A 26258-nucleotide genomic window follows, 5' to 3' on the forward strand; every position below is an offset into this window, starting at 1 on the left:
TTTCGTCTACACAGGCAAACTATATACTATATGAATTATTTTCAATAAAGATTTTATAAAACGTTAAAAAGAGGAAAAAGATTCTTCAAACTATTATGAATTCAGCATCATGAAGGAAAGTAAACCCACCTGTCATTTGCAACTATCCTTAAGGAACAATAAGAAACCCATATCCAAACTACAGCTTTAGCTCATCTCACAGCTGAATGCTGTTCTGGGTTTAAGTTTAGTGAATTAGGTAAGTCAGGATTTCAGATTAAGGAAGTATTGAAATTTGTAAGTTAAGGACCATTATACCTGCTCAGAAGCTTCACTGACTGTCTATTAACCCCCAAAAATGAATTTAACTTTTCTTTATCCTAAATTCTCCACAATACACCCATTACTAATCTTTCCAATGTTATCCATCCCTTCCCTGCTTGACATTATTGCATTAATCACCATGGCTCAAATATATCACATCTTTTCCCACATTAGCCTTGTTATGGACTCCCTTAGTTGACCTTTTCACTTGCCTGGAGCTCCCGCTTCACTTGCCTGGAGCTCCCGCTTCTTAAGGCCACTCAATTCCCAGGTCTTTCTGAGCATTTTCCTTCAACGAATTCTCCACGATCTATATCCTTGTTTTGTATATAGAGTGACATGAGACTTCTTTTCCTTTCATTGCAATTTTTAAAAATGGCATTATCTCTAACCACACTTTAATGTCTTTACCTGCAAAGGTTCAACTACAGAACTTTGTGCCTCAGAGTCTGGCTTCAGAGCTCACGGAGAACACATTTGTTTGCCTGCTTGTTTGTTTGTTTGTTTTGTTTTTTGAGATAAAGTCTTCCTATGTAGTCGAGACCGGCTTCAAACTTACCATGCAGTTCTTACTGGTCTTGGATCTTCCATGTCCAGTCCTCTTGCCTTAGCTTCTCTAGTGCTGGGATTATAGTCTTGTGTCAACACACCAGTGTCAAACAAATACGCTTTTTTTTTTTCTTGGTAATGAAGCACTTCAAAGTAAAACTGACATTTATGTTCGTCTTTCATCTATCTCTTTCTAGCAAATTCTTCTACCATTTAAGAACCGTTTAAACCAGTACTATATAGGTGCTGTACTCTGACTGCTGGAGGTCAGAAAGTAAACTCTCTCTCCCCGTATGTCAGATATGTTTATTTGATCAATGCCTGTTCTCCAAGCGAAAGAATTCTGGTTAAGAAAAGCAAAAAAAAAAAAAAAAATCAGAAAATTTGGTTTCTGTTTCCATATTGGTCCACACATGCATTAGTTACATTTTGTGTTGGCAGGGCACAATAGCTAACTAAACAACTTGGGGGATGGCAGATTTATTTTAGATCACTGCTTAAATTTTTAAAATAGGTTTATTTATTTTATTTGATGTATATGAGTGTTTTTATGCGTGTATATATGTGCAGGACATGAATGCCTGCTGCCCAAGGAAAATGAGATTAGATCTGGAATTAGGGTTATAAATTGTGAGTTTCCATGTGGGTGCTGAGAATGAAATCCAGGTCTTCCGGAAGAACAACAATGGCTCTTAAACACTGAGACATGTCTTTAGCCTCACATTCTTGGTGATTTAAAGGGTTCAAATCCTCCATGGTTGCTTGACCTCATGTCATACATCATGGGTGGCAACAATGTGTGGAGGAGACATTTTCCTTGATGAGGACAGGAAGCAGAGAGGAGCCAGGAGGAGACCAGGGTAAGACATGCCTTGAAAGACATACTGTCTATTAACTACTGCCTCCAATCAGACCCTAATTTCTATACTTCGATCACTTCCCAATAGTCTATTAAATTTTGAATCCATTAATGAATTACTCTATTGATTAGATTACTGTCCTATGATTTGGAAATACCCTCACAGATACTTTTAGAGTTAAACTTTCCTGATGTCAGTTCTTAATCCAATCAAAATTAATCATCATAATCAATTTCTCTACCTGTAAAAAATTAATGACATCTATTCTGACTTATGCTACAAGGACTTTGTGAAGAAAACGCATATAAAATGATATATACAAATGGCTGTTCTTACTATAGGTCTGGTGTCCCATGGAATAACTAAGGTTACAGGTTTGCTGACCTTGTAGATCAAGTATATTAAAGGATAATTTTACATGTTATCTAATTTCAATAAAATTTATTTTAGAAATAGCTTATGAAAACATTAAATTTTACTTTAAGTAAATAATATTAAATATGTAAATATATATAGCTAACATGAAGGATATTTGGGGAAAGAAATACAAATGTTTTTAAATTCCCTGTTTGTGGAATGTCTATTATGTGCCAAAGAGCATCCTAGGGCTATGAAAAGCAAAAGGATGAGCAGGATATCCACTTGTCATCAAGGAAGGAGAATCTATTTTCATGAAATCCCACCATACACAAACTAATATAAAGGTGTTTTGGTGAATTCTCTGAAGGACCAGCTACATAGCACAAGAGACTCATTCTAACAGTATCTGGAAAGATTTCAAGAGGAGATTGTGTAACTATTCTTTGAGATAAGAATTTCAGTAAACTAGGATGAAGAGGAAGGTTTTAAAAAGAAAAACAAAGAACAAAAAACAAACCATTAGACTATCCAGGCATTTGTGGTGCATGACCATAGCACTCAGGAGGTCTTAAAGAAGGATCATCGACAGATGAGAGCCAACTTCAGCTACATAGCAAGACTCCATCTCAGAAAAACAAATAGTTAATATTGATTATCACCTTGACAAGATCTAGAATCACCCATGAGAAAAGCCTCTCTAAGTACCTGTGAAGGACTTTTCTTCTTTTGATTAGGCTATTTGAGATGGGAAGATTCGCCATCAATGTCTTCAAGATTTTCCAGTGGCCCATACAGAAGAAAGTCCAAGAAACAAGTGATTGCTTTCTAACAGTGCCTCTTCATGTCTTGTTCTTCTACTCTGTGATTGTCATGGTCCCTGATGCTGCTATCCTTCATTGAATTCAGAACCCAGTGTCTTTGAGCTTCCAGTTACCAAAGACCAGTGGCTCTCTGGGACTTCTCCAGGTCTTCAGCCTCAGACTGGGACTGCTAAGGTATCCAGCTTCATCATGACCCGAAAAGCTAAAGGGCTTCTCAGTCTCTTCAGTGTGCAGACAGCCATTGGTGGACCACCCAGTCTGCATTGTGTACACCAATCTAATAAATTCCCTTTTCATATAGTCATACTATTGGTTCTATTGCTCAGAGTAGAAAAAATAAATAAATAGATGGATAGAAAGTTAGAATTACTACAGAGAAAAGTAGACATAGAAAGAACAAAGTGTATTCTGGGAAGAAAGAGCAGAACTGAATTCCTTGACTTTACAGAGTTTTCCCAGAATTTGAAATAATAAGCAATGTTTATAGCAAAGTGTCTCCATGCAAATGAACCCTGTTGGAAGTGGATCTCCTAGCAAGAGTCAAATCTACCTTGTAACCTTTAGAGAACTGTGGAGCCAGAACCATCCAGCTCGACTTTGCCAACTTATGACTCACAGACACTTTTAAATTAGAAATGATGTCATCCATTAGATAAAGATAAACAATACAAAGGTAAAAAGTGAAAAGGCTGTTTCAGACTTTTCTCCATCCATGGCCAGAGATCAGAACTGAATTTGAGTTAACCAGAGTCCAGACAGTCTTGAGTCTGATGTTCACAACTATTAACCACTTAGCACTTTCCACTAGCAAGCCACTAGGCAAAATCTCCACATTGGTTTTTCCACTTTAACTGCAGGACAGTGCTGGGCTTTTATGAAACCACACACTGACGTTGTTTTAATGTGCTGTATTTCAGCTCAAAAAGGAGTAAGTTCTTTGTAACTTACAAACTTTGTTGTGCGCCTAAAATCACATATGAAGATGTGCGTTTCACCTTTGCTCAGCATTGTGGGTAGTTTGAAAAATCATGTATTCTCCCCGCCTCAAATTTATAGAAGAGTTCCTCTTCATAAAACGGGGAAAAGGTCAAATTAACATTCACTCAGTACACGCCCAAAACAAAATGGACGTATGATTTTGGGGTGCAGCACACTTAGCTATCTGAAAGTGAAGAAGTCTTTAATACAGACAATATTGTTTGGCTCCTAAAACTGCCTCTCAGCTTTTGTTCTGACTCTCAGGTTAGAAGAAAGCTTACCAAGCATCGGTCTGCCAGACTCTGCCTTCAATAACTTCGGATTTTAGGTCTGATTAAGAGGTTGGTTTAGGAAGAGTGCATGGGCTGAGTAGCTGGAACAGAGTTTCTAAGTGTTCAAGTCCCAACTCCCCGCGTTCTTACATTAAGCCTGGTTCTTTGCACTGCTTTCACTTTGCACTGGATCCAGACCGAGGTGTGTGTGACCCGCAGCGCCAGGGGTGGTGCGAGCAGCAGGGTTCCAGGCAGAGTCGGCACTCCTGGGCGGGGCATGGACGCAGATAGGCGGGGCTTGAGTTCTGGTGGGCGGGGCCTAGGGGGCCCTAGGCGGGTCCCGGCACGCGGGAGATTTGAACTTTCATCCCGCCCGGGTCTGGGCTAGCCGGAAGTGAAGTTGCTTGGTTGTTTTTCAGTCAGGCCTTGCAACTAGCAGGAGCTCAGGGCCCGTTCCAGAGATGGTGGAAGGGCCAGGCTGTACTCTGAATGCAGAGAAGATTCGGGCGCGCGTGCTCCCAGGCCAAGCCGTGACTGGCGTGCAGGGACAAGCTCTGCAGAGCCTGGTGGGCCTTGCGTTGACCCCCGCAGCCTCTCTGGCTGAAGTCTCTTCCCAGGTGAGTCAGTCCTATGTCCCGCTTGGAGCTTTCTTGCAGCGGGAAGATAAGTGAGAGCAGAAACAGCCTGTTCCTGGCATCCATGGCATCTGCATCTACTCTGGTCCTGGTGTTCTTGGACCTGTGTTTTCCCAGCATTTATCGTTACCCAAGAAGTGAGTCCTAGCCAGAAGCTGGCTAACACTGCCAGTGCTAGCTCCTTGGATGATATTTCAGTTATAACAAGCCGCTTCTGTAAGTCAGTCCTTAAAAGATGTTTTCTGGTGTTTACCGTCTACTTTCACTGACAGTACCATCAGATTTGTGCAGCGTCTGTTTTTCTTCACATTGTAAGACTGAACTTTCAACATAAAATTCTAGCCCTTTGCTTGCCTGAAAAATCTGCAGTTGATAAGTAATATAGAATTCTAAAATTGCACATGGAAAATTTAGCACTAAATACTCACTCAGCTGAATATTGCCATCTAATGAAGGGGCAGTAAAACCTAGTTCTGGTTTCCTTAAGTGAATTTATTTCTTTTTAAAGTAAATTGGAGCACAGCTTCTTGCCACTCAGGCATACATTGCAGATGGCTAGATAGTCATTTGGTAAGAACTTAGAACTGCACTGAAATTATTCTGATTAAACTATCATGCTTTTAAAGCCCCTTAGACGTGTGGTTGATTGTTTTTCGTGGATACATGCAATATTGTGCTTCACTTCAATTTCTCTTGCAAAGCTTCCGTATCGCCTTTGGTCCAGGGAAGAAGTTTTCTGCTCTGAAATTAGCATGTGTTCCCAACTTGAAGGAACCGAGGAAAACATATTTTCAAGCTGACTAAAAAGAAATGTTTTGGATCTTTGAACAGTTGCGCCTCTATTTATTTTGACTTGATATGTCAGCAAGTGCTCTGTGCTTTTCTTTTTTTTTTTTTAAATTATCATGTTTCTCGAAATTATTTCAGAGTACTCTAGAGATCTATGTTAATGGTTTCTCTAAAGTACTAATGTTGATGAAGATCACTCATTCAGCAAAATTTGGAATACTCTTAAAGTACCAAAGTATGGGAAGTGAAAGTAAGTTTGTTTTTATACTGTAGTTGAGAAAGTGCATAGCCATTCAATTAAGGATAACATAAAGGATTACAAATTGTTAAGTTTTCAGAGGGAGAATGTGATTCTCTGTTAGGACATAGAGACCTCCCAGGGAGGTAACACAGCTGATATATGAAGGGGGCATATGTATGGAGATCAAGAGTTCCTGGAATGAAGCTGGGCCTCTGCAGAAGAATAGCATACAAGGGCCTGAAAGAAAATCAGTGTGTGTAAAAGAGTGAGATAGGAAGGTGGTTTGATATTAAAGCTGACAGGCAGATTATAAAGAACTCCATATACCACAATTGGGACTTGAATTTCTTTGAGTGTCATTTTATTTTGTGTGTGTACTTGTTTATGTGGTTGCCTGTGTGTCACAGCATAAGTTGGGACAACTGGCAGGGTTAGCTGTCTTTCTACCTAGTGTGGGTTCAGGGGACCAAGCCAAATTGACAACTTCAGCCTTAGGTGCCTTTACCTGCAGAGCCATTTCAAATGCTTTACATTAGGGATTTTTTCCTCTATCATGACTTTATCATGATGACTCAGTCATCATGAGAAACCTTGAATTGTAGTAAGATTTGTTTACAGGTTGGATAGAACCCTGTATACTGAAGAAGCAATAAACTGGAAGAAATCTCAAGTAGGCATTGCAGTGATCCAGGTGAGGAGCTTGGGCTCAGATGCTGATGGTAGAGATTAAGTGCAGGAAGCCCGTCACCGTATTAGAAGTAAAGACTGTACGTAGCACTTAGCAATGCCTAAGATATGAGCAACCTCATTGATACCATGGTTTATCTTATTCAACAGTGTTTTGTGATGTACTCTGTGCTAGTGACTGGGAAAATAAAGCCAAACAAGATTCCTGTTGCAAGAAACCAAGATTATGTTTTAAATAATCATCTCATTGGGATTTAGGCAAAATAGTATTAACAACTTCTTTTAAGATTGCATTGATGACCTGTGATAAAACATGAAGTACAGCTAGTCGTGAGAAAGAACGTACTACAATAAAGATAAACCTGATGCCACAGAAAATGAATATTGGGGCTCAAGGTGAGCTTAAATCAGTTGAACACTATCACACGTAGAAAGCGGTTGGGCCAAGGTTTGATCTCCCTTCAGACTTCAAAACAAATACTTTTATGTATGCTATAGCTACTCAGTAATAAAAGATTCAGTAATAGAGTGGTTAATGCAATGGCCCACCATAAGGCCCTGCATGTGATAGCAATTTCTTATTAACTGAAGAAGTATGACCTTGGGTTTTGATGGTGTCCTCCACCACTTAAATTTTGTTCACCTCAGTCAATTATCTGCTCTGATAATTCTCTTCTTTCCTGTGTTCAGATGGCACCAAAGAGTGCATCTTGATAACCTAATATAAGTGCTTTATTAATGGTTGAGCAGTGATTAGAGTCCCTTGGCAACAGTACTCACTAAGCTCTATTCCACAAATAAATAGCCCTGCATTTAAAGCTATTATGGATAATGCTGTAATAGAAAGAAGAACTAATTATTGGAATAGAGCCTTGTGATTAGGATGAAGGATCTGCCTCTATTGACATTGGATTGAAAATCAATATGGAATTAATAATGTTGTGGCTTTCCGTAAAATTCTAAATACTCTCTTGTGGCTTCATTTTCTGGGCCTTTGATCTAAAAAAGCATAATAATAACCTTTGTAAATATCAGCAGTCTTTTGCATTTGAGAGGGATGTTGGATCTATACTAAATTTCATTAAAATATGGACCATTGTCACAAACTTCGGGCAAGATCATTATTGTAATAGATGATCCCCTGTTTCTTAGGCATATATGCCAAAGAGCTAAAGCTATTTAATGTTTCTACTGCTGGCTTGAAATGATTAGTTTTCTCAAAGCAGCATTTAAAAATAATTGCATACTGTATTCTTTACAGTGCAATAAATATGAAAAAAATAACAAAGGAGAGCTAAAGAAATATTAAGTGGCCATTTAAAATAAAAGATTTGAACTTCAGATAATCATTCCTAAAACCAAACATAAAATGTCTTACCTCAGGAGCTACTGCCAGAATGAACCACTTACTCTGTTTATCATACAGCATTTCTCTTTGTTCTAATTTCAAGTCCATAGAAAACCCACTTATTTCCCTCCCCCTGTGCTAACCGCTCCTTGTTTTGAAGAACACTCACTGTAGAAGATCTTGGCATCTTCCAGTCATCCACGTGCTGTATTACTTTTCTAAGTTGTGGCCCCACTGCCTTGTCAGCTTAAAATCAAGCAACCGTGTAAGCACATTGCATCAAGCTCTGCTGGAGCTGGTGGGACCTTATGGTAAGAAACAATATCAGAATGTAAATGAGCATGTTCGGCTAATGAGCTTTGAAGAGTCAGTCCTCCAATTTTAAGTTTTGGGTTGATATAGTATTTTAGTGAAATCAGTGTGTAATCTGCATGTGTTTTTAGTTAATCTCCTTTCAGAAGAATGAAACTGTCTATTCATAAACATTCATCGCTTTGAAACATGCATTGGTTATTCTGAGGATCCCTTAAGATTTCATACATCTATTTAATATATTACCAACATTTAATTTATCTGTATGATACTTTAGAGCATCATGAACAGTCTAGTTATTTAAATAGTAGTTGGCTGGATGGAGAAAAGCCAAGCTTTGAATAATGTAAAATGGCTAAGTATTTTTTTTAAGAGTCTGTCTGGAGTCTCTTATTATGACTATGTGAACCTTTACTTGTATGTGTCATTTGGAGGCATGTATTGCTACATCATAGTACAGAAACTCCATAGTAAAAGTCTCCCCGTGTTCAAAGTAGGAAAAAACAAAACAAAACAAAACAAAAAATCAAAAAAACCATTGATGTTTTTCTTGCCTTTTATTTGAAAGGACAAGCTAATCAAGTATCCAAAAGGGTTTCCTATATATTTTGTAGGACATACATCATATACTTCTTGTCTTTTAAGTGGATACTGATAATGACTTTTCCAGAGACTGGAGGTCATTATTATTAGCACCCACTATTACATGGACTCAGGAAAGGAAGAAGAATGAAGTAGATTCTATTTATTCTACAGATGAGGGTGGTGAGTTGTCTGTGGCTGTTGTAGCTTTGATCCAACATCGAACAGATGCTGTAAAGAACATCCGGTCATCTTTACTTTTGTTACATCCTCATGTGGAGATGCTTGTCCTCATATCTTACTTCATTTGATCAAGGGTAAGTTAGAGGACCTAAAAGCTCTTAGTGTAGTAGTTAGCAAAATAAACATTTTTGTGATTGCTCCTCTTTTTCCTGGAGCACAGCTTCCTCAGCAGACCCACTTACATTAGAATATGTCAGAATGCCCTCTTGTTTTATGAGGAGTGTATAAGCCCTTGATATCATCAGGTGAGGTACAGCTTATTTAGCCTTCGCAAAAGTTCTCAAGGGTGTAGAACACATTTTCATGTATGGTCCTAAAGACATTATTTTGGATCTTGGAAATCATTTTGAAATTAGGGTTTTTGAGGGGTTAGATTGATAGATAAGTGACCTATAATTTTAAAAAGTATATTACTGAGATTATGAGAGTGAATAGGACATTCTCTGTGGCAACAATATACAACTGAATGAGAGTCAAAACATTTGTCTAGGAAAGTCCTGTTTTTCTCTGAAAAGTTCATCTTCCTGGTTCACCCACGGGTAGGCAAGATAAATGGTAATCAGCACAATAAATCATGGGCTGTCTCTGGAAATATATGTTGTTTTGAAGATTTCATATTATTAAGCCACTTGAAAATGGGAAGGTGAACCCTACTCAATCATACTTAAAATTGTGGCAAAGGAGATTTTCATCTCTATTTCAGACAAAGAAAGAAAAGGTCCAAATGTTCAAATAACACAGTAACAAGATTATAAGGGTCAACATGAGAAAGTCAAATACGTATTGGGCAATTGTGTATAGTTATAGCAAAGATAATAGCCTTCTGGAAATTAATTTTTGAATTTGTCTGGGCAGTAGAAGCTTATAGAAAGAGGTGATAACCTTAGATTCCACAGCAGGACGACTGAATATCTTGTAAATATCTTAGGTTTATTGCAAAAGCCTTGCCCAGTCTGTACGCAGAAGCTCACAAAATGAGATGGTGCAGAAGAAGAAGCAGTGAAAAATATATGAAGGGGCTTGTGAGAGCTAGTCAAGTACAGTTGAAACTTTTCTTTTGCCCTGAGTGTTCTGTATAGTTGATTATTTAAAAGTGACAGTGTCTTGGGAATCAGTTGTCGTGGGCAAAGCACCTGCATAATGGATAACCCAAATTTAAAAATGGTCTGTACATGTCACTTTCCTCCCAAAATGAAATGTCTGAGGACACTTTTTAAAGCCGTGTTTGAATGCCAGGTGGACCAGTCAGAAAGGGGGAAGCACAGCGGGATAGGGTTCTTTGGGGATTGGTTGCTAACCATGAGTCAATCTGATTGGAAAAGGTCGCATAGCATATAAAGTTCTTTACTTCCTGGGAAATTTGAAGGGCTGGTTATAGAACTTTACTTCCATGTAGCATTCGACAATCATTGTGTTCCTTCCACTGCAGATAATTAGAAAATAAAAGATTTTTTTTTCCTTTTTCTCTTTCTTTTTCCGTCAAGAAATTTTGGAAATAGTAATTGTAAAAAGGGCACCTTGGTGGAGACAGTAGTTGTATATTTTAAATCCAGTCCTGATTTTAGAAGGGAAAGGACAAAGGTTCTGTTTAATTCCACGGATGTTACAAATCTCCCCAGACACTGTAGAAAGCCCTTGAGGATATTAGCTAAACAGCGTCACTGTCCCCAGGGAACTTATATAGATGGGGGAGAAATACAAGTCACAGACATATAACAATTCAGTGTAATAAGTACCATGGCAGTGGATGAGAAAGCAATCTGCCAAGATGTGGCCAGCAGAAAGCTTCCCCAGGTAGGCGATAGAGAAATGTGAGAGCCAGCGAGGTCTAAACTATGGATATAAACAAGGAAGGCATTTGTGTCAACATTTCCCTTTAACTCCTAAATACCTCATTAGGTTAAAAAAAAAAAAAAGCCAATTCTTTAAAACCTATTCAAGCTAAGGTCGTACAGCATCTGTGGTTGGATGAATTTCTGCTGTGCTGAAGTCATTTGATAGTTTCAGGTCATTGTTTTTCCCTAAGTAAATATTTTCCCCATCTCTGTTCATTCCTTGCCTGCCCTTCTCCTACCTCCTACATTACACTTTAGACATTCATAGAGCCATCAACATTTTCTCAACGTGGTAGAACCTTTAATTTCATAACGCTTTCGTCTTTGATGTCATAATGTATACTGTCTTCAGCTATGAAGAATAGGCGAAAATACCAGTAGAGCAAGTGAGATGTGTTTTACACCTTTAAGGATTTTGTTTGAGGCTCTCAGAGGCTCTCTCAGCCACGACAACATATTTCACTTTTCCCTGACAGCTGTGTGAAGATATATAATGGTCTCATGCATTTTAAGTATATTGGCCTTTATATTTTTGGATTCCTCCTCCTAGGCACAACAGAATTGATTTGCAAGGGCATATGGTCTCCTCTGAGTTGTTAATAAGTAAGTGGTCCCGGAATCATAAAGGTTTGAAGGACAATCCATGAAGGCTTTGTTTTATAATACTTAAAGGGTAAAATTTTCACGTTTAGATGTTCCTACAGTTTCTGATAGTTAACAGTAGATGTACTAATGGATGCTCTAAGACAACCCTTGCTTCCTTGAGTATACCGTGTGTGTGTGTGTGTGTGTGTGTGTGTGTGTGTGTGTGTGTCTGTTTATATGTATGCATAGAGGTCTATAGTGCAACAAAAATTTGTTAAAATCAACCCCTAAGTGTGATATTTTAGGTCCTCTTCATAGACTATACAAGAACCGTATTATCCACTTTATGTGTTCTGTATAGTAAGTTAGCACACTGTTAGAAATTACCTGAGAAAAATCTAGAATAGTTAGTAGTATGAAGATGATTTGGATCTCTCCCTAACAGGTATTATTGTAGCCCTGGGTATTTTAATAGCCAAAAGTTCAGACTTCCATTAAAGCTCATATTTTCTTTTCTATAAGACGTTTCTGAGATATATGTGTAGATGTAACCAATCGTATTATTAAAATAAGAAACACAGAGCCAAGGTAAAAGAGAAAAGCCGAGAGGTCAGAGCTCAGAGATAAAATCTTACCTCCTGCAGTGCTCCTAGCTTCCCCGAGAGAGGGAGGTACTTCCTGTGTCCCTGTTTAAATATTCTTTCTGTTCTGCCTTCTCATTGGTTGTAAACCCAACCACATGACTGCCTCATCACTGCCTGTAAGTACCGCCCTCCAGGTCTTAAAGGCGTATGTCTCCAATACTGGCTGTATCCCTGAACACACAGAAATCTACCTAGCTCTTCTAACCACCACGCTCTCACTATGGCTCTAATAGCTCTGACCCCAGGGCAACTTTATTTATTAACATAAAATTAAAATAACATTTCAGTACAAATAAAATATCACCACATTTCCCCTTTTCTATTTTAATAAAAAGAAAAAAGGCAAAAGGTTATAACTAACAAAAGAAAAACTATATACAAAAGTACAATAACTATATACAATATATACAAGTAACAAATACCTAAACGATGTCTAGTCCATTTGTATTTGACAAATCAGAGAAAATAATTCCCTTATCTATCCTATTTTAGTAAGTCCAAAATGTATCTAATTCACTTTCTATCCTAATTAATCTTCAACTATAACTAACTAATCTTCAACTCCCTCAGAGACCCAAGAAGGAAATAATATTAGCTAACAAAAATAAAAACAGGAAGTGCACAAAAGCAACTTCCAAAAATTTTGTGAGTTGACAGAAACAGCCAGCTGCCTGGACAGTCACCTGAGGTTTCTCCACAGTGTTGGGGCATCATCTTCAGCCTATAGGCTTAGCGTATCTGACAGACTCATTTGTGAAGTAGGTTGTACACAAGGTCAACAGTTCAACCTCACATTGGGTGAGAGCAGTCCATGTACCAGGAACACCTGAATTCCACTAGTGTCATGTCATGATTCAGGATTTTAAATTCTGGAAATTGTTGATGGTTTTTGAATTCAGCTGTCCATTCTTCTTGTCTGTGTATATATGGCTTCATCTCAGTATCCTCTTCTTCTCCACATCCCTCTATTAAATGCCAGTCTACTATTGAGAGGCGTGAGCTTTCAGTTGCTGTTCCATTGCACAACAGAAGCCATCGGCCCACTGCCTGTTCAGCTGCCTTCAAAGAAAAGGGCACTGTACCTTTTCCAGATTGTGAAGGCGACTTCAGGGATGGTGCCATATTGTCCTGGCCTCAGAAGATGCCTTCTGATAAAGCCATAACCATACTTGTTTTGGCAGGAATCGGTAGTCCTTTGTTTCGTGTTCTGTCTGTCCATTTTGTCCTGTTGATTTGAGGATACTTTGTTGTCCAGTGGCTAACTTTTGCCACAATGAAAATTAACTCCATATGCAGTTTCTTCAATGCCCATATTTTCTCTGAAGTAGATTGGTACTGCCAGGAGCTGACATGTCTCAAAAAAGAAAAATTTCTAAGTTATTAAAATATTTTAAATGCCATATTCATTAGATCTCTGAAGGGTTTGAAGATGACCTGTCTAAAATATATCTGCTCAATTTTTAAAACATATCTAATATGACTACAATTTCTATTGTAATGTCTAACTACTAACTTTCATTTCTTTATATCCTAATAGTTGGTAATAATGTAAAGTATTTAAAACTAGTAATTGTCTTTTTTTCTTTCTTTTTTTTTTTTTTTTTTTTTTAAACGAGAACCTTAAATCTAATCTCCTTTGCTTAGCCTTTTTCCTAACCCTTGACAACAACTTGTAACCAACCCCCCTAAACAATTGAAAATTATCCCAGACCCAAAACCCATTAAAAGAACCAAAAAACCACCTGCCCCACACCACTTCTTTGGCAATGTGGGTGTCATATTCTTAAAATTGCTTCCTGCTGGGTATGGGTGAAGTTATCTTTATCCTGAAAGAAAAATTTAGGTTAATTGTCAAATTCTAGGAAAGGTAACTATATCCTTCATTATTATCCAGTCTGTGTATAAAGCCAAAGTTCAGGGTTTATCTCAAGTCCTTATTCAAGTAGTCTTTGAGACTGGATCATCTCAGCTAGTCATCTCAAAATTGTTCTGAGCACCTTGTAGTTCAAAGCTGATCTGTAGATGATGTTTGTCAGCTTAGTGATATTATTATTGTCCACGTGGAATTGTTGTTGTTGTTGTGGTTGTGGGGCCCCATCTTCTTTCCGGAGACTTCAGTTGATGTTAGGCCTGGCCGTGATTTCCTGCAGAAAACTGATAAGAGACTCGAACACAAAGACATATATATGCAGCTAACTGAAGCCTTTTTTCTAGAATTAGTTAGTACTCTATATGACCATTCATATCTTAACAAAGTTTAAAATGTATATATATATTAATCTTGTAAATTTTGATATAAAATTTATACTTTAAGAAAAGTTTAAAGAATCAGAATAGAATCAAAGAGTTGAGATTAGTAATAGAATAGTCCCTTAATTAATTTGGCTTTTGTCCTGTCCCATAGCAGAAAATGGCTCTTTTATTCTGTCATGATACAGGGAGTTTGTATTTTCATTTTAACAACATGCTTGAGTTTAAAGAAGGAGAGAGCCATTCTCCAACTCCAAAGTCAGCTTTAAATTTTAATTGAACTGGGACTATTAGAAAACCAATAGTGTTAAATCTTTAGAGAAAAGCAGAAACAAACATTTAAGAAGACATAAAATTTTTTAGATAATATATAACCATATGCCATATACTCCCATATACTCTGTTTCCTGGGATAGATGATTTGTCCCTTTTCTTCAGTTGTCTCATTTGTCTTGTGTCCTTCAGATTCCTTAACCTTCATTCTCCTAAAAGACAAAAACAAAAACCTTCCCCCAAGACTAATTTTGGGGATGTTCCTTTTTGGCAAGTTATTATCTGATTAAATGAAAAGACATGTGTTACAGGTACAAGTTAGTTTAAATTGGATGTTCATGCTGGTTGATGAACTATCACCTCCTCTAATTAAGAGGTTTTTCTTGTTCAAATCGAACCTTTATCAATTTTGATGGTATCCACAGCTTATCTTCTCCTGTAGAAACAAAAGCAAAACCTCGTCCCCAACGTAATACATACCCTGGCTTCCATTCTGAGGTCAGCACATCCTTAAAGTATATAGGCTGATTTAATTCTGTAGTTTTTTCTATTACCCAATGTCTCTCTGCAGCTGTTGTTCCTTTCTCATTGGCATTCAGAAAATTCAAAGTTAATAGAGCATTATGCAGTCTATTTCTGGGGGTTTTTGTTACTCCTTTCTGTTTATTTAGCATATCCTTTAGAGTTCTGTTTGACCTTTCTATAACTGCTTGACCTGTAGGATTATGTGGTATACCTGTAATATGCTTTATATTGTAATAAGCAAAAAACTGTTTCATTTTAACAGAGACATATGATGGAGCATTGTCAGTTTTGATTTGTGCAGGTATACCCATGATGGCCATAACTTCTAGCAAATGAGTGATTACAGAATCAGCTTTTTCAGAACTCAAAGCAGTTGCCCATTGAAATCCTGAATAAGTATCGATAGTGTGGTGTACATATTTCAGTTTTCCAAATTCTGCAAAGTGAAACACATCCATCTGCCAGATTTCATTTCTCTGAGTACCCTTTGGGTTACATCCTGCTGGTAATGGCGTTTGATTATAGAAGGAACAAGTAGGACATTTCTTTACTATTTCTTTGGCTTGTTGCCAGGTTATGGGAAAATCCTTTTTTAAACCTTTACTATTGACATGATGTTTTTTATGAAATTCTGAGGCCTCCAGCACATTTCCTATCAATAATTTATCAATCTCATCATTGCCTTGTGCTAGAGGGCCTGGCAGACCAGTATGAGATCGGATGTGAGTTATATATAAAGGATGACTCCTTTTCCTGATTGTATCTTGTAATTGAATAAATAGTGAAGTTAATTCTGAAGCATCAGGGATAAATTCTGCAGTCTCAATATGTAACACCACTCTTTCAGCATACTGAGAGTCAGTTACTATGTTGAGAGGTTCTGAAAAATCCATTAATACCAACAGAATAGCATACAATTCTGATTTTTGCACTGAATTATAAGGACTTTGTACCACTTTACTTAAATTTTCTGATTTGTAACCTGCCTTTCCTTGTTTATTGGCATCTGTATAAAATGTACGAACTCCAGATATGGGTTTTTGCCGTACAATTCGAGGCAAGATCCAATCAGCTCTCTTTATAAAATCAATTCTGTTGCTTTTGGGATATTTGCTGTTAATTTCTCCCAAAAAATTACTGCAAGCTCTTTGCCAAGGTTCACTTTCTGTCCATAATTTTTCAATGTCCTCCTTAGTTAAAGGTACGACAATTTCTGCTGGGTCTATTCCTGCTAATTGACGAAGTCTCAATTTTCCTTTCCAAATCAAGTCAGAGATTTTTTCCCCATAAGTTTTTAATTTTTTATTTGGTTTATTTGGTAAAAATATCCATTCCAATATAATATCTTCCCTCTGCATTAATATTCCAGTAGGGGAATGCCTAGAGGGTAAAATAACCAAAATGCAATCCAGCTTTGGATCAATACGATCCACGTGCCCTTCATGTACTTTCTTTTCTACCAAGGCCAATTCTTTCTCAGCTTCAGGTGATAATTCTCTTGGACTATTTAAGTCCTTGTCACCTTCTAAGGTTTTGAACAAATTAGTCAGTTCATCATTTTTTACCCCAACAATAGTTCGTAGATGAGAAATATCTCCAAATAATCTTTGAAAGTCATTAAGAGTCTGTAGTCTATCTCTCCTAATTTGCACCTTTTGGGGTCTAATTTTTTGTAGCTCTATTTTATATCCTAAATAATTAATAGAATCTCCTCTTTGTATTTTTTCAGGAGCAATTTGTAATCCCCAGCAAGGCAAAATTTTCTTTACTTCTTCAAACATTCTTTCTAAAGTATCTGCATTTGAGTCAGCTAGTAAAATATCATCCATATAATGATAAATTATAGATTTAGGAAATTTTTTACGTATCACTTCCAATGGCTGTTGTACAAAATATTGGCACAGAGTTGGGCTATTTAACATTCCCTGTGGGAGGACCCTCCATTGAAATCTTTTAACCGGTTGAGAATTATTATAAGTAGGCACTGTGAAAGCAAATCTTTCTTTGTCCTTTTCTTGTAAGGGTATTGAAAAGAAACAGTCTTTTAAATCAATAACTATGAGAGGCCATCCTTTTGGTAACAGAGTAGGCAAAGGAATTCCAGATTGTAGAGAGCCCATCGGCTGAATTACTTTGTTAATTGCTCTAAGGTCTGTTACCATTCTCCATTTACCAGATTTCTTTTTAATAACAAATACAGGAGAATTCCAAGGGCTGGTTGACTGTTCAATATGCTGAGCATTTAACTGTTCTTCTACCAGCTCTTCTAAAGCCTGGAGTTTCTCTGTTGTTAAAGGCCATTGCTGAACCCATACAGGCTTGTCTGTTAACCATTTTAAAGGTAGAGCTGTTGGTATTTTTGGAAGATTATCAGTTGTTGTGCCCTGTTCCTGTATAATATGGATGGCTGGTGACCACTCAAAATAATGCCTTCTAATATTTCTCTCAGAAACATGTGCTAGTTTATGATTTGTTTCTGAGATTGGAGGGATTTTAATCTGAGTATTCCATTGTTGCAACAAGTCTCGACCCCACAGGTTCATAGCTATGTTAGCGACATATGGTTTTAATTTTCCTCTCTGTCCTTCTGGACCTATACATTCCAGCCATCTTGCACTCTGTTTCACTCCAGATAATGTCCCAATTCCTAACAGTTGAACGTTTACCTCCTGAAGAGGCCAAGCTGGATGCCAAAATTCTGGTGCAATTATGGTAATGTCCGCACCTGTGTCTACCAGACCAGACAACAAAACACCATTTATTTTTATCGTTAATTTTGGTCTTTGTTCATTAATAGAAGTTTGCCAAAAAATTTTCTTTATGTTTTCTCCTGAATTTTCTATTCTCTCTTTTTCATCATCCTGACCAGCCTGATTTATTCCAATAGTCATTTGGTTATTTAATCGCTCAGAGCAGGGATTTCCTCTACAGCTGCAGGAAAGGTTTGAACTGGTTTTGCTATGGGGGCCTGCATGAGGCCCCTCCGGGAGTTTCCCGAAAACTGAGGCAAAGGATTACCCTGTCTGTCCTTTGTTGATCTACATTCGTTGGTCCAGTGTTTTCCCTTACCACACCTTCTGCATACTCCAGAAGGAAGGGGCATTCTGTTGCCATTGTTCCTTGAAGAAACATTGCTTCTAGGATTGACCTGTTTACAGTCCCTTTTAAAATGTCCTTGCTTTCCACACCCAAAACATCTAACACTCCTCAAACCTTTTGAAATTACTTCTCCTACCCACGTATCATGCTCATCAACCTCAACATTAATTGTTTCTCTAATCCAATCTTCCAAAGGTGCAGATCTTGCCCTTAACGGCCTGATTATTCTTTTGCATGCTGCATTCGCATTCTCAAATGCCAAAGCTTCAATTATCGCCTTACTAGCTTCTGATCCTGAGACCATTCTGTTTACTGCTGAAGCCAGTCTTTCTAAAAAATCTGTGAAAGATTCTTTAGGGCCTTGCATAACCTTTGTGAATGACTCATGTTTTTTTCCTGGTTCATCAACTCTGTCCCATGCATTCAAGGCTGCCATTCGACATAAAATTACGGTTTGAACATCATATAAACATTGTGTTTGTATTGAAGCATATTGGCCTTCTCCAATAAGCTGATCCTGACAAACTTGTATTCCTTTATCCCTCCATTGTGTTTCTACGTTTCTAGCTTCCTCCTTAAACCACGTTAGAAATTGAATTCTCTGGCTGGGTTCCAGAACAGCTTGTGCAAGGTCCCGCCAGTCCTGTGGTATAATCCTATTATATGTTGACCAAGAGTTTAACATTTGCTTTACATATGGGGAATGCATGCCATAAGATACTATTGCCTCCTTAAACCTTTTAAAATCCATCAGTTCAATTGGAGCCCAGATATTTTGTGTAGCCATTTGATCAGGCATCTGCTGTACGGTTACAGGATAAATTAAGGATGATTGTGTGAAAACAGGCTTTCTTTCTGTAACCTTATGATCCAAACTTGAACCAACTTCACTGTTAAAATTAACAGGTTTTTCTAAAGCTGTTATCCTGGCACTTAAATCGACTATCTTTTTAAATAGTAAAATGAGAATAAGCATGGTGATTAACTGCATAATTCCCATAATACTAATCTTTTCATATAGTTGTTCCATTGTCAGACTGCCTAAAATTTCAAACAAAACCCAATTTTCTTCCAATGTACACAGGAAACCCATTTTTTTTAAATGTGGAAAAAATTTGTCTTTTAAATAGTTTCCTTTATGACTTACCAAATCTGCGTAGAACAGTAGAAATCCGAGCGAATTTCAAAACAGCCACCTAGAGTCCTAGGTGTAAATCCAGAGAGAGAGAGAGAGAGAGAGAGAGAGAGAGAGAGAGAGAGAGAGAGAGAAACAGAGAGACAGAGAGAAAGCAAGAGAGAAAGCAAAAGCGAAAGCGAAAGCGAAAGCGAAAGCGAAAGTGAAAGTGAAAGTGAAAGCGAAAGCGAAGGGGTAGCCGGCTAAAGCTTAAAGCCAGCCACTTGTTCCCTCTTGAGCCCAGTCAAGGCTTGGCTTTACAGGCAGGGGCCCTGTGTAGCAGGGCAGGCCTGAGCTGTTTGTAGCACTGGCTTTAAGCAAGCAGCTCACAGTCCAGCCTGAGCCCAAGCAGACCTGGGCCGGGGCTAGGGAGCCGGCTGCTCCGGCTAGGGAGCCGGCCCCAAGCAGTTTTTAATGGATTCTTGTCACGTTGGGCGCCAGATGTAGATGTAACCAATCGTATTATTAAAATAAGAAACACAGAGCCAAGGTAAAAGAGAAAAGCCGAGAGGTCAGAGCTCAGAGATAAAATCTTACCTCCTGCAGTGCTCCTAGCTTCCCCGAGAGAGGGAGGTACTTCCTGTGTCCCTGTTTAAATATTCTTTCTGTTCTGCCTTCTCATTGGTTGTAAACCCAACCACATGACTGCCTCATCACTGCCTGTAAGTACCGCCCTCCAGGTCTTAAAGGCGTATGTCTCCAATACTGGCTGTATCCCTGAACACACAGAAATCTACCTAGCTCTTCTAACCACCACGCTCTCACTATGGCTCTAATAGCTCTGACCCCAGGGCAACTTTATTTATTAACATAAAATTAAAATAACATTTCAGTACAAATAAAATATCACCACATATATGTCTGAATATAGTGGTTTAGCTTTAAAAGGTACCAAATATTAGATATGAATTTTACTTAAATATTTTGGTCCTCCAGTTACAACAATCAACAATGGTACATTGCTGCTGAATTAAACTTCAGTGTTCTGACAGTGGGACAGTTGTCCTTATAGGGTATAAAATACCTGTCAGATATTGGCCAGGTTTTCAGAATCTATAAAATTAAAAAACAAAAATCAGGAGAGTTATGATGTAGGTAAGCACAAGATTAACTAGGTAAACAACTAAGAGCATTTTCTTCCAGTGAAATTAGGACAATTAATTAATGAGCTTTAGTTGTGATAGTTGGGCGTGCCCTTGGTGTTATCCAGTGAGATTTCAAGGCCATCTTTTTCATAGATGTTTTTTGGCAGATTTTTAAATGAGAGGATGGAAGTAGTGATACCATTTGTGTGAGGACATTGGCTTCAACCTGAGGATGATGAGATGGCATAACATTATCACATACTACACATAATTTTTGAGGATCCGGATCCCCGTATTTCTCTTAGTTGATGACCTTGTTTCCTAGTGTACTCGGAAAACTTCATCAATCAGTAGATAAATAGGACAGGCATGACTCCATACTGACTCCCCTTTATGCCTGCATTGTCTGCCCTCCATCCTGATATTAAAGTGCGTGTCTCCATTCAGACCAACACATTACGTGTGATGTTGAGTCTTCTCTTCTTGCTTCCTAAAGATGGTGCTGCAGGTGTTCTCTTGTGTGATTGCTTTCCAAGAAGGAATCTTTCCCATCAACATACAAACACAAGTCATCTCAAAATGAACAAAAATTTGCTGATCTCCGGTTCCTCTTATCACCCGCGTTTGTGTGTTCCGTACACATTGAGACTTCATTCTGCCTCTCTGTGGACACACTGCTCTGTGATATCTCCATCCTGCTGCTCTAACCAGGCATTTGCTCTTCTTACGTCTCTAAATCTCCTTCTGTGAATTCCTCCTGTGTGGCTGGGTTCAGGGTCCAGGCTCAGACTTTGTCTTAACTTGGTTTGTCAGTAGCCTTCCACGTGGCCTCTTCCTTGAAACGCTTTCCACGTGCTCCTGGCATGCCAGCCTTGCTGGGTTTTGCTATTGCCTTGCCTGCTGCCTCCTTGGTCTCCCTGTGGCATGTCCTCTTTTCCCTGACATCATAAGCTTTTTACCTCGTCCTTTTTCCTCCCAACAGCTTAACTCTGGAGTACCTTAGACCTTTGTTGTGCCTGGGCTGTTTATTTGAAAATAGTCCCATCCATCCCATCTAACATCACTATTTTAGACATTTCCTCTGCAGAACACTGAACAAAATGTCTATCTTCAAGCACAAATATCTCCTTAAACCCCAGAATTCCATGTACGACTTCTTGATGTTTTCCTAACAGACATGGCAACTCTTTTTTTTTTTTTTTTTCCTGAGACAGTTTCTCTGTGTAACCTTGACTGTCCTTTCCCTCTGTAGACCAGGCTGGCCTCAAACTCACAGAGATCTGCCTGTCTCTGCCTCCCGAGTGCTGAGGTTTAAGGCATGCGCCACCACCGCCTGGCACCAGACACCTCAACTTTAACATGTCTAAAACCAAACCCACTTTCTCTGTCCTGTGTGTTTTCCTCAGGTCTCTCTGTGACTTCCATCTTATTATTCAGGCCCCAAAGTAATCATCTTAGATCTCTGTCTCTCCTTTCCCTCATTCAGTTCATTTGCAAATACTTTGACTTTCTAAATATGTTTAAAAGTTTGGCCATTTTCAGTATGCTACATCTCACTGGCCCAGATCCTTCTGTTTCTTAGCTGGATCTTTGCAGTTGTCTCATAAGTCATATTCAGGCTCTTACTTTCAACTCCTTCAGCCAAAATTCTATCCAGCAACCACTGAGTGCATTTAAAATACTAATGCAGATCATATTTTTGCTTCACTCCATTAAGGAGAAAAAAGCCACTCCTTAAATTGGACCTTAGGCCGTGCAATCTGACTCCTTTTATATTTCAAGGCTCACTTATCTTATCCCACTAGTCCTCGGTGCAGTGGCCACCCTGGCCTGTGACACAAGAATGGCATTGCACTGTTACTCCTTCTTCTAAAGCCATAGCTCACTCCCTCGCCTCATTTAAAACTTGATCAAATGCCAGTTCCCCAGTGAGGTTATTTAAAACTGCAAGAGGCTATACCCTCTTCGCAACCTTGATCTTCTCATCTCTATTTCTTTTTTTTTTGTTCAGAGCTGAGGACCAAACCCAGGGCCTTGTGCTTGCTAGGCAAGCACTCTACCATTGAGCTAAATCCCCAACCCCAATAATCTCTATTTCTTTTTGGTTTTTCAAGACAGGATTTCTCTTCAGAACAGTCCTGGCTCTCCTGGAACTCACACTGTAGACCGACCTGACCTTGAACTCACAGAGATCTGACTGCCTCTGCCTCCCCAGTGCTAGGATTAAGGGTGTGTATCACCACCACCCAGCTTTTACTTCTTTTTGAAATATCCTAAAAAACTGTTCTGATACTTCTCTCTTGGTCTTTTCCCCACTAGAGTATAAACTCCACAATGATGGAGTGATTTAATTTATTTGACTTACTAATACCTGTTCAGCTTCTAGAACCCAGCCTGAAATATACAAGGATGTCAATAAACTTTTCTGAAATGAAGTAATCCAATTAAACAGTCACGAATCGGCCATTTTTAATGGAAAGAGTTGTCTTTCTAGATGTCATGCGCCACTTTGCTTGTCAAGAGAGCGTCAGTTGTAGACAAAGCGAAGAGAATAACATGAACTGTCAGCTTTTGGCTTCTACAGTTTTTACGTAAATGATGTAAGTCCTTGTCAAAGCTGTTAATTTAGCAATTTGAGGAGACTTCACATGAGACAATTAGGTCTCATTTACTATCTTATCCCGTATTGTGACAGCAGCTGAGCCTTTGCCAAGAGCCATTATAAACCATGGCGAAGTCAGAACTGGGTAAAGGAAAGAAAGAAAAACGTCTGGGCCGGGAGTAAATGGGTAACAAGAACCATCTAATTCTGTGAGTTCCCATGTAGGGAAGGGATGTGGGGCAACGTGGTATAGGACCCTAAGGTGAAAAACAGCAATGTGGCAGCTAACAAAAGCATATGTAATTGACCAGATATTGGGTAGATTTTAAATTTGGTGTTAATTTGTAAAACCATTGGGCCAAATGAGCTCAAAGCACGAGTAGCTATTTCCCGCTGAACCAAGAACTTGGGAAACATGCTAGATCCAAGCGTGTGTGTGTGTGTGTGTGTGTGTGTGTGTGTTGGATGTGATTCATCCCTGACACTCTGCTGGAAGCCCTAATAGAACATTCCAGAGAGTATGTATGGTTAAAACCAGATACTAATGAAAAATTTATAGGGCTGAATAAGAGATAGTTGACATTGGAATGGCAAAGAAACAAGGTTCTGAGACATTAGCTTATAAGTGAAAATTTAAAATGACAGATTTTAAATCTGGAATCCTGAAAATGTGACCTAATCTGTACTTAGACAAAAGTTACTCATAAAAGATCTATGTCTGCTCTGTATTTCATCATTTTAAAAGTGTCCTGGCTAGTTTAAAGAACTTTATACATACTAATCGGTTGCTATGGAAACCTACCTTGAACTCTGGGTTGGAGTCTATGCTTGGCTTGAAGTGTATGTAAGTGGCTTAGAGACTCCTGGAGACAGAAAAGCAAGACTCTTGCTGTTAGTCAATCCAGGGCAGTCACATATTCATTTACCAAAGCAGAGCAGATGTGAACACATGTTTTCCCCTCCCTGAACACTCTAGCCTGCCTTGCTAGTAGCTGATCATCATACAGAGGTCTTTGGGTTCATTTGTGAAAAAGAAGAAGATTCAGAAGCAGAAGTTCTAAGGACATGGTAACTCCTGGACTAGTAACTCAGATACTAGAATCTTCCAGGCTCTTCCTGTGTTTTCTGCAGAACTGGAAGGCTTTTATTCTAACCATTATTTGTTTGTGTTTATTAGTTATTTTGAGCCTGTAGCTAATTCCCCAATACTGACCACAAAGACAAGACCTAAGCCTGTTATGGTAGCACACACCTTTAATACCAGCACTTGGGAGGATGAGACAGGAGGATTTTTTGTGAGTTTGAGGCCAGCCTGGTCTACATGGTGAGTCCAGGATAACCACTGCTACATAATGAGACCCTATCTCAAAGAACCAAGGGACATGAAAAAGTAAAAGAAAAGGTATAAAAGAAAGACTTAAAAGGCCTTTAAGGGTCCCTGAACTTTAGGCAGTGGAAAATTCTGGCATGAGCTGTTTCTACTGTAATCTTGAGCCATGGAAGAATGGCTTTTCTCAGCCTTCTTGCATATTTGCTTATCATTTCTCAGAAATAAACACTAGAGTTTATTTTTTTTAACAAAGACCAGTTTAGTAAAAATAAAGAATAGAAACATTAGAATCAGTCATTTAGAATAACACATATTCATGAGCCAAATGTTTGAAAATTGTGGGAGAATATTACTTCACCTGAAATTGAAGAGAAGATGAAACCTTTTTTCACCCCTGTTCAGAGTCTTCTGAGCCATTTTTGTCCCTTTGAGAAGAAAGAAAAAAAATTAGTGGTAAATGACAGATTATCCAAGATTAAGAGGTAATGTGTAAAGTATAGCTTGTAGAGTGTGTGTGTGTGTGTGTGTGTGTGTGTGTGTGTGTGTGTGTGTGATTGTGTTTTGGGGAAGAGGGCTGGAGTGATACCTCAACTGTTTAGAGCATTGGTGCAGAATTAGGAGGACCAGAGCTCCGACCTCAGCACCTACCTAACATACTGAGCATCCCTTTAAGTACCTGCCACCCAGCCTTGAGTGGTTAAAGACAGGACAGCCATTGGGGTTTGCTGGATTTTCTCCTGGCTGAGAAAACAGGCCTCTGCTTCAGGGATAGACCTCACAGGACAAAAGACAGAGTGAGGAAAGGGATACCACAGGCCCTCTTCTGACCCCAATGAGTGTAGCCGCAACCCTTAAGCACATGAGTCTAAGCTCATCTAGATGGACAGAAATAACATTTTATGTTATTATGTGTAGATTGGGGCTAGATCGAAGCCCTCACAGTGAAGAGCACTTGCTGCTCTTTCAGGGACCCAAGTATGGTTCCCAGTATCCACACTGGGTGACTCATAAATCCGTGTAATTCTATCCCCGAGGGATCAACAATCTCTTCTGTCCTTGATGTACACCATCTTTTAAAAACGTGTGGTTATTATCTGTGCCTGTTTTACCATTTGTAATGATACATTTATTTTTATTTTATATGTATGAGTATCTTACTTGCATTGTGTATGTGCACCACATATGTGTGTAGAGACCAGAAAAAATGCATCGGATGCTCTAGAATTGGAGTTAGTTATGAGTTCTTTGTCGGTGTTGGGAGCAAAAGTCAGTCCTCTGCAACAGCAGCAAGTCCTCTTAAGAACTCAACTATCTCTCCATCCTCACTTATTTTATCTTATATAAAATTTTTATTCAATTTTGAGTGTTCATTAAATGATGCCTATGAAACATATCTGAATGATAAAACTTGATATAAGGAACACTAGGATACATCCTTCCCAGCTTAAGAAAACAAACATTACCAATATCTGAACCAAATCTCATTCCTTACCTTCCCCCGTCAAAAGAACCTGTATTTTGTATGTATGTTTTGTATTAGTTATGTTTGTGATTACATGAATTGGAATTCTACCTATATTGTTTGGTTTCGGAAGGCTGATGGGAAAATGAATTTTTCTTTTCTTTGCGTTAACATTATGGTTTGTGTGGTGCAGATCTTGAATTAGATTCCCTATTCTGGACACCACGCTTTAATTCTCATCTTCCACAGACCATAGGAAGAGGAGGTCACATTCTTTAGCTCTCCTAAGTGTCCCTGTGCTACAGGATAGCTCAGGGCTTTGCTAGTTCTCTCCAACTTTTAGTGTGGATTTTTGACTTAACTATACTTGCCTAAAATTTCACTGGTATGGAATACCCAGGGTCCATGGATTTC

General features: G+C 38.6%; 1 protein-coding gene across 2 annotated transcripts in view; it reads left to right on the forward strand.

Moving 5' to 3' along the window:
- Window positions 1–992: 992 nt before the first annotated feature.
- The window catches only part of Neil3 (nei like DNA glycosylase 3), a 64535-nt gene continuing 39269 nt past the window's right edge, over window positions 993–26258 (forward strand). Inside the window, exon 1 of one of the 2 annotated variants that reach the window (XM_006970907.4) lies at window positions 993–4760. In XM_006970907.4, coding sequence (XP_006970969.1) covers window positions 4605–4760 — 156 coding nt within the window. In that variant the 5' untranslated portion in view covers window positions 993–4604. The remainder of the gene's footprint in view (window positions 4761–26258) is intronic. The other variant, XM_076553319.1, reaches the window with a different exon arrangement.

Source organism: Peromyscus maniculatus, chromosome 17, assembly GCF_049852395.1.
Source record: "Peromyscus maniculatus bairdii isolate BWxNUB_F1_BW_parent chromosome 17, HU_Pman_BW_mat_3.1, whole genome shotgun sequence".
Lineage (NCBI taxonomy): Eukaryota > Metazoa > Chordata > Mammalia > Rodentia > Cricetidae > Peromyscus > Peromyscus maniculatus.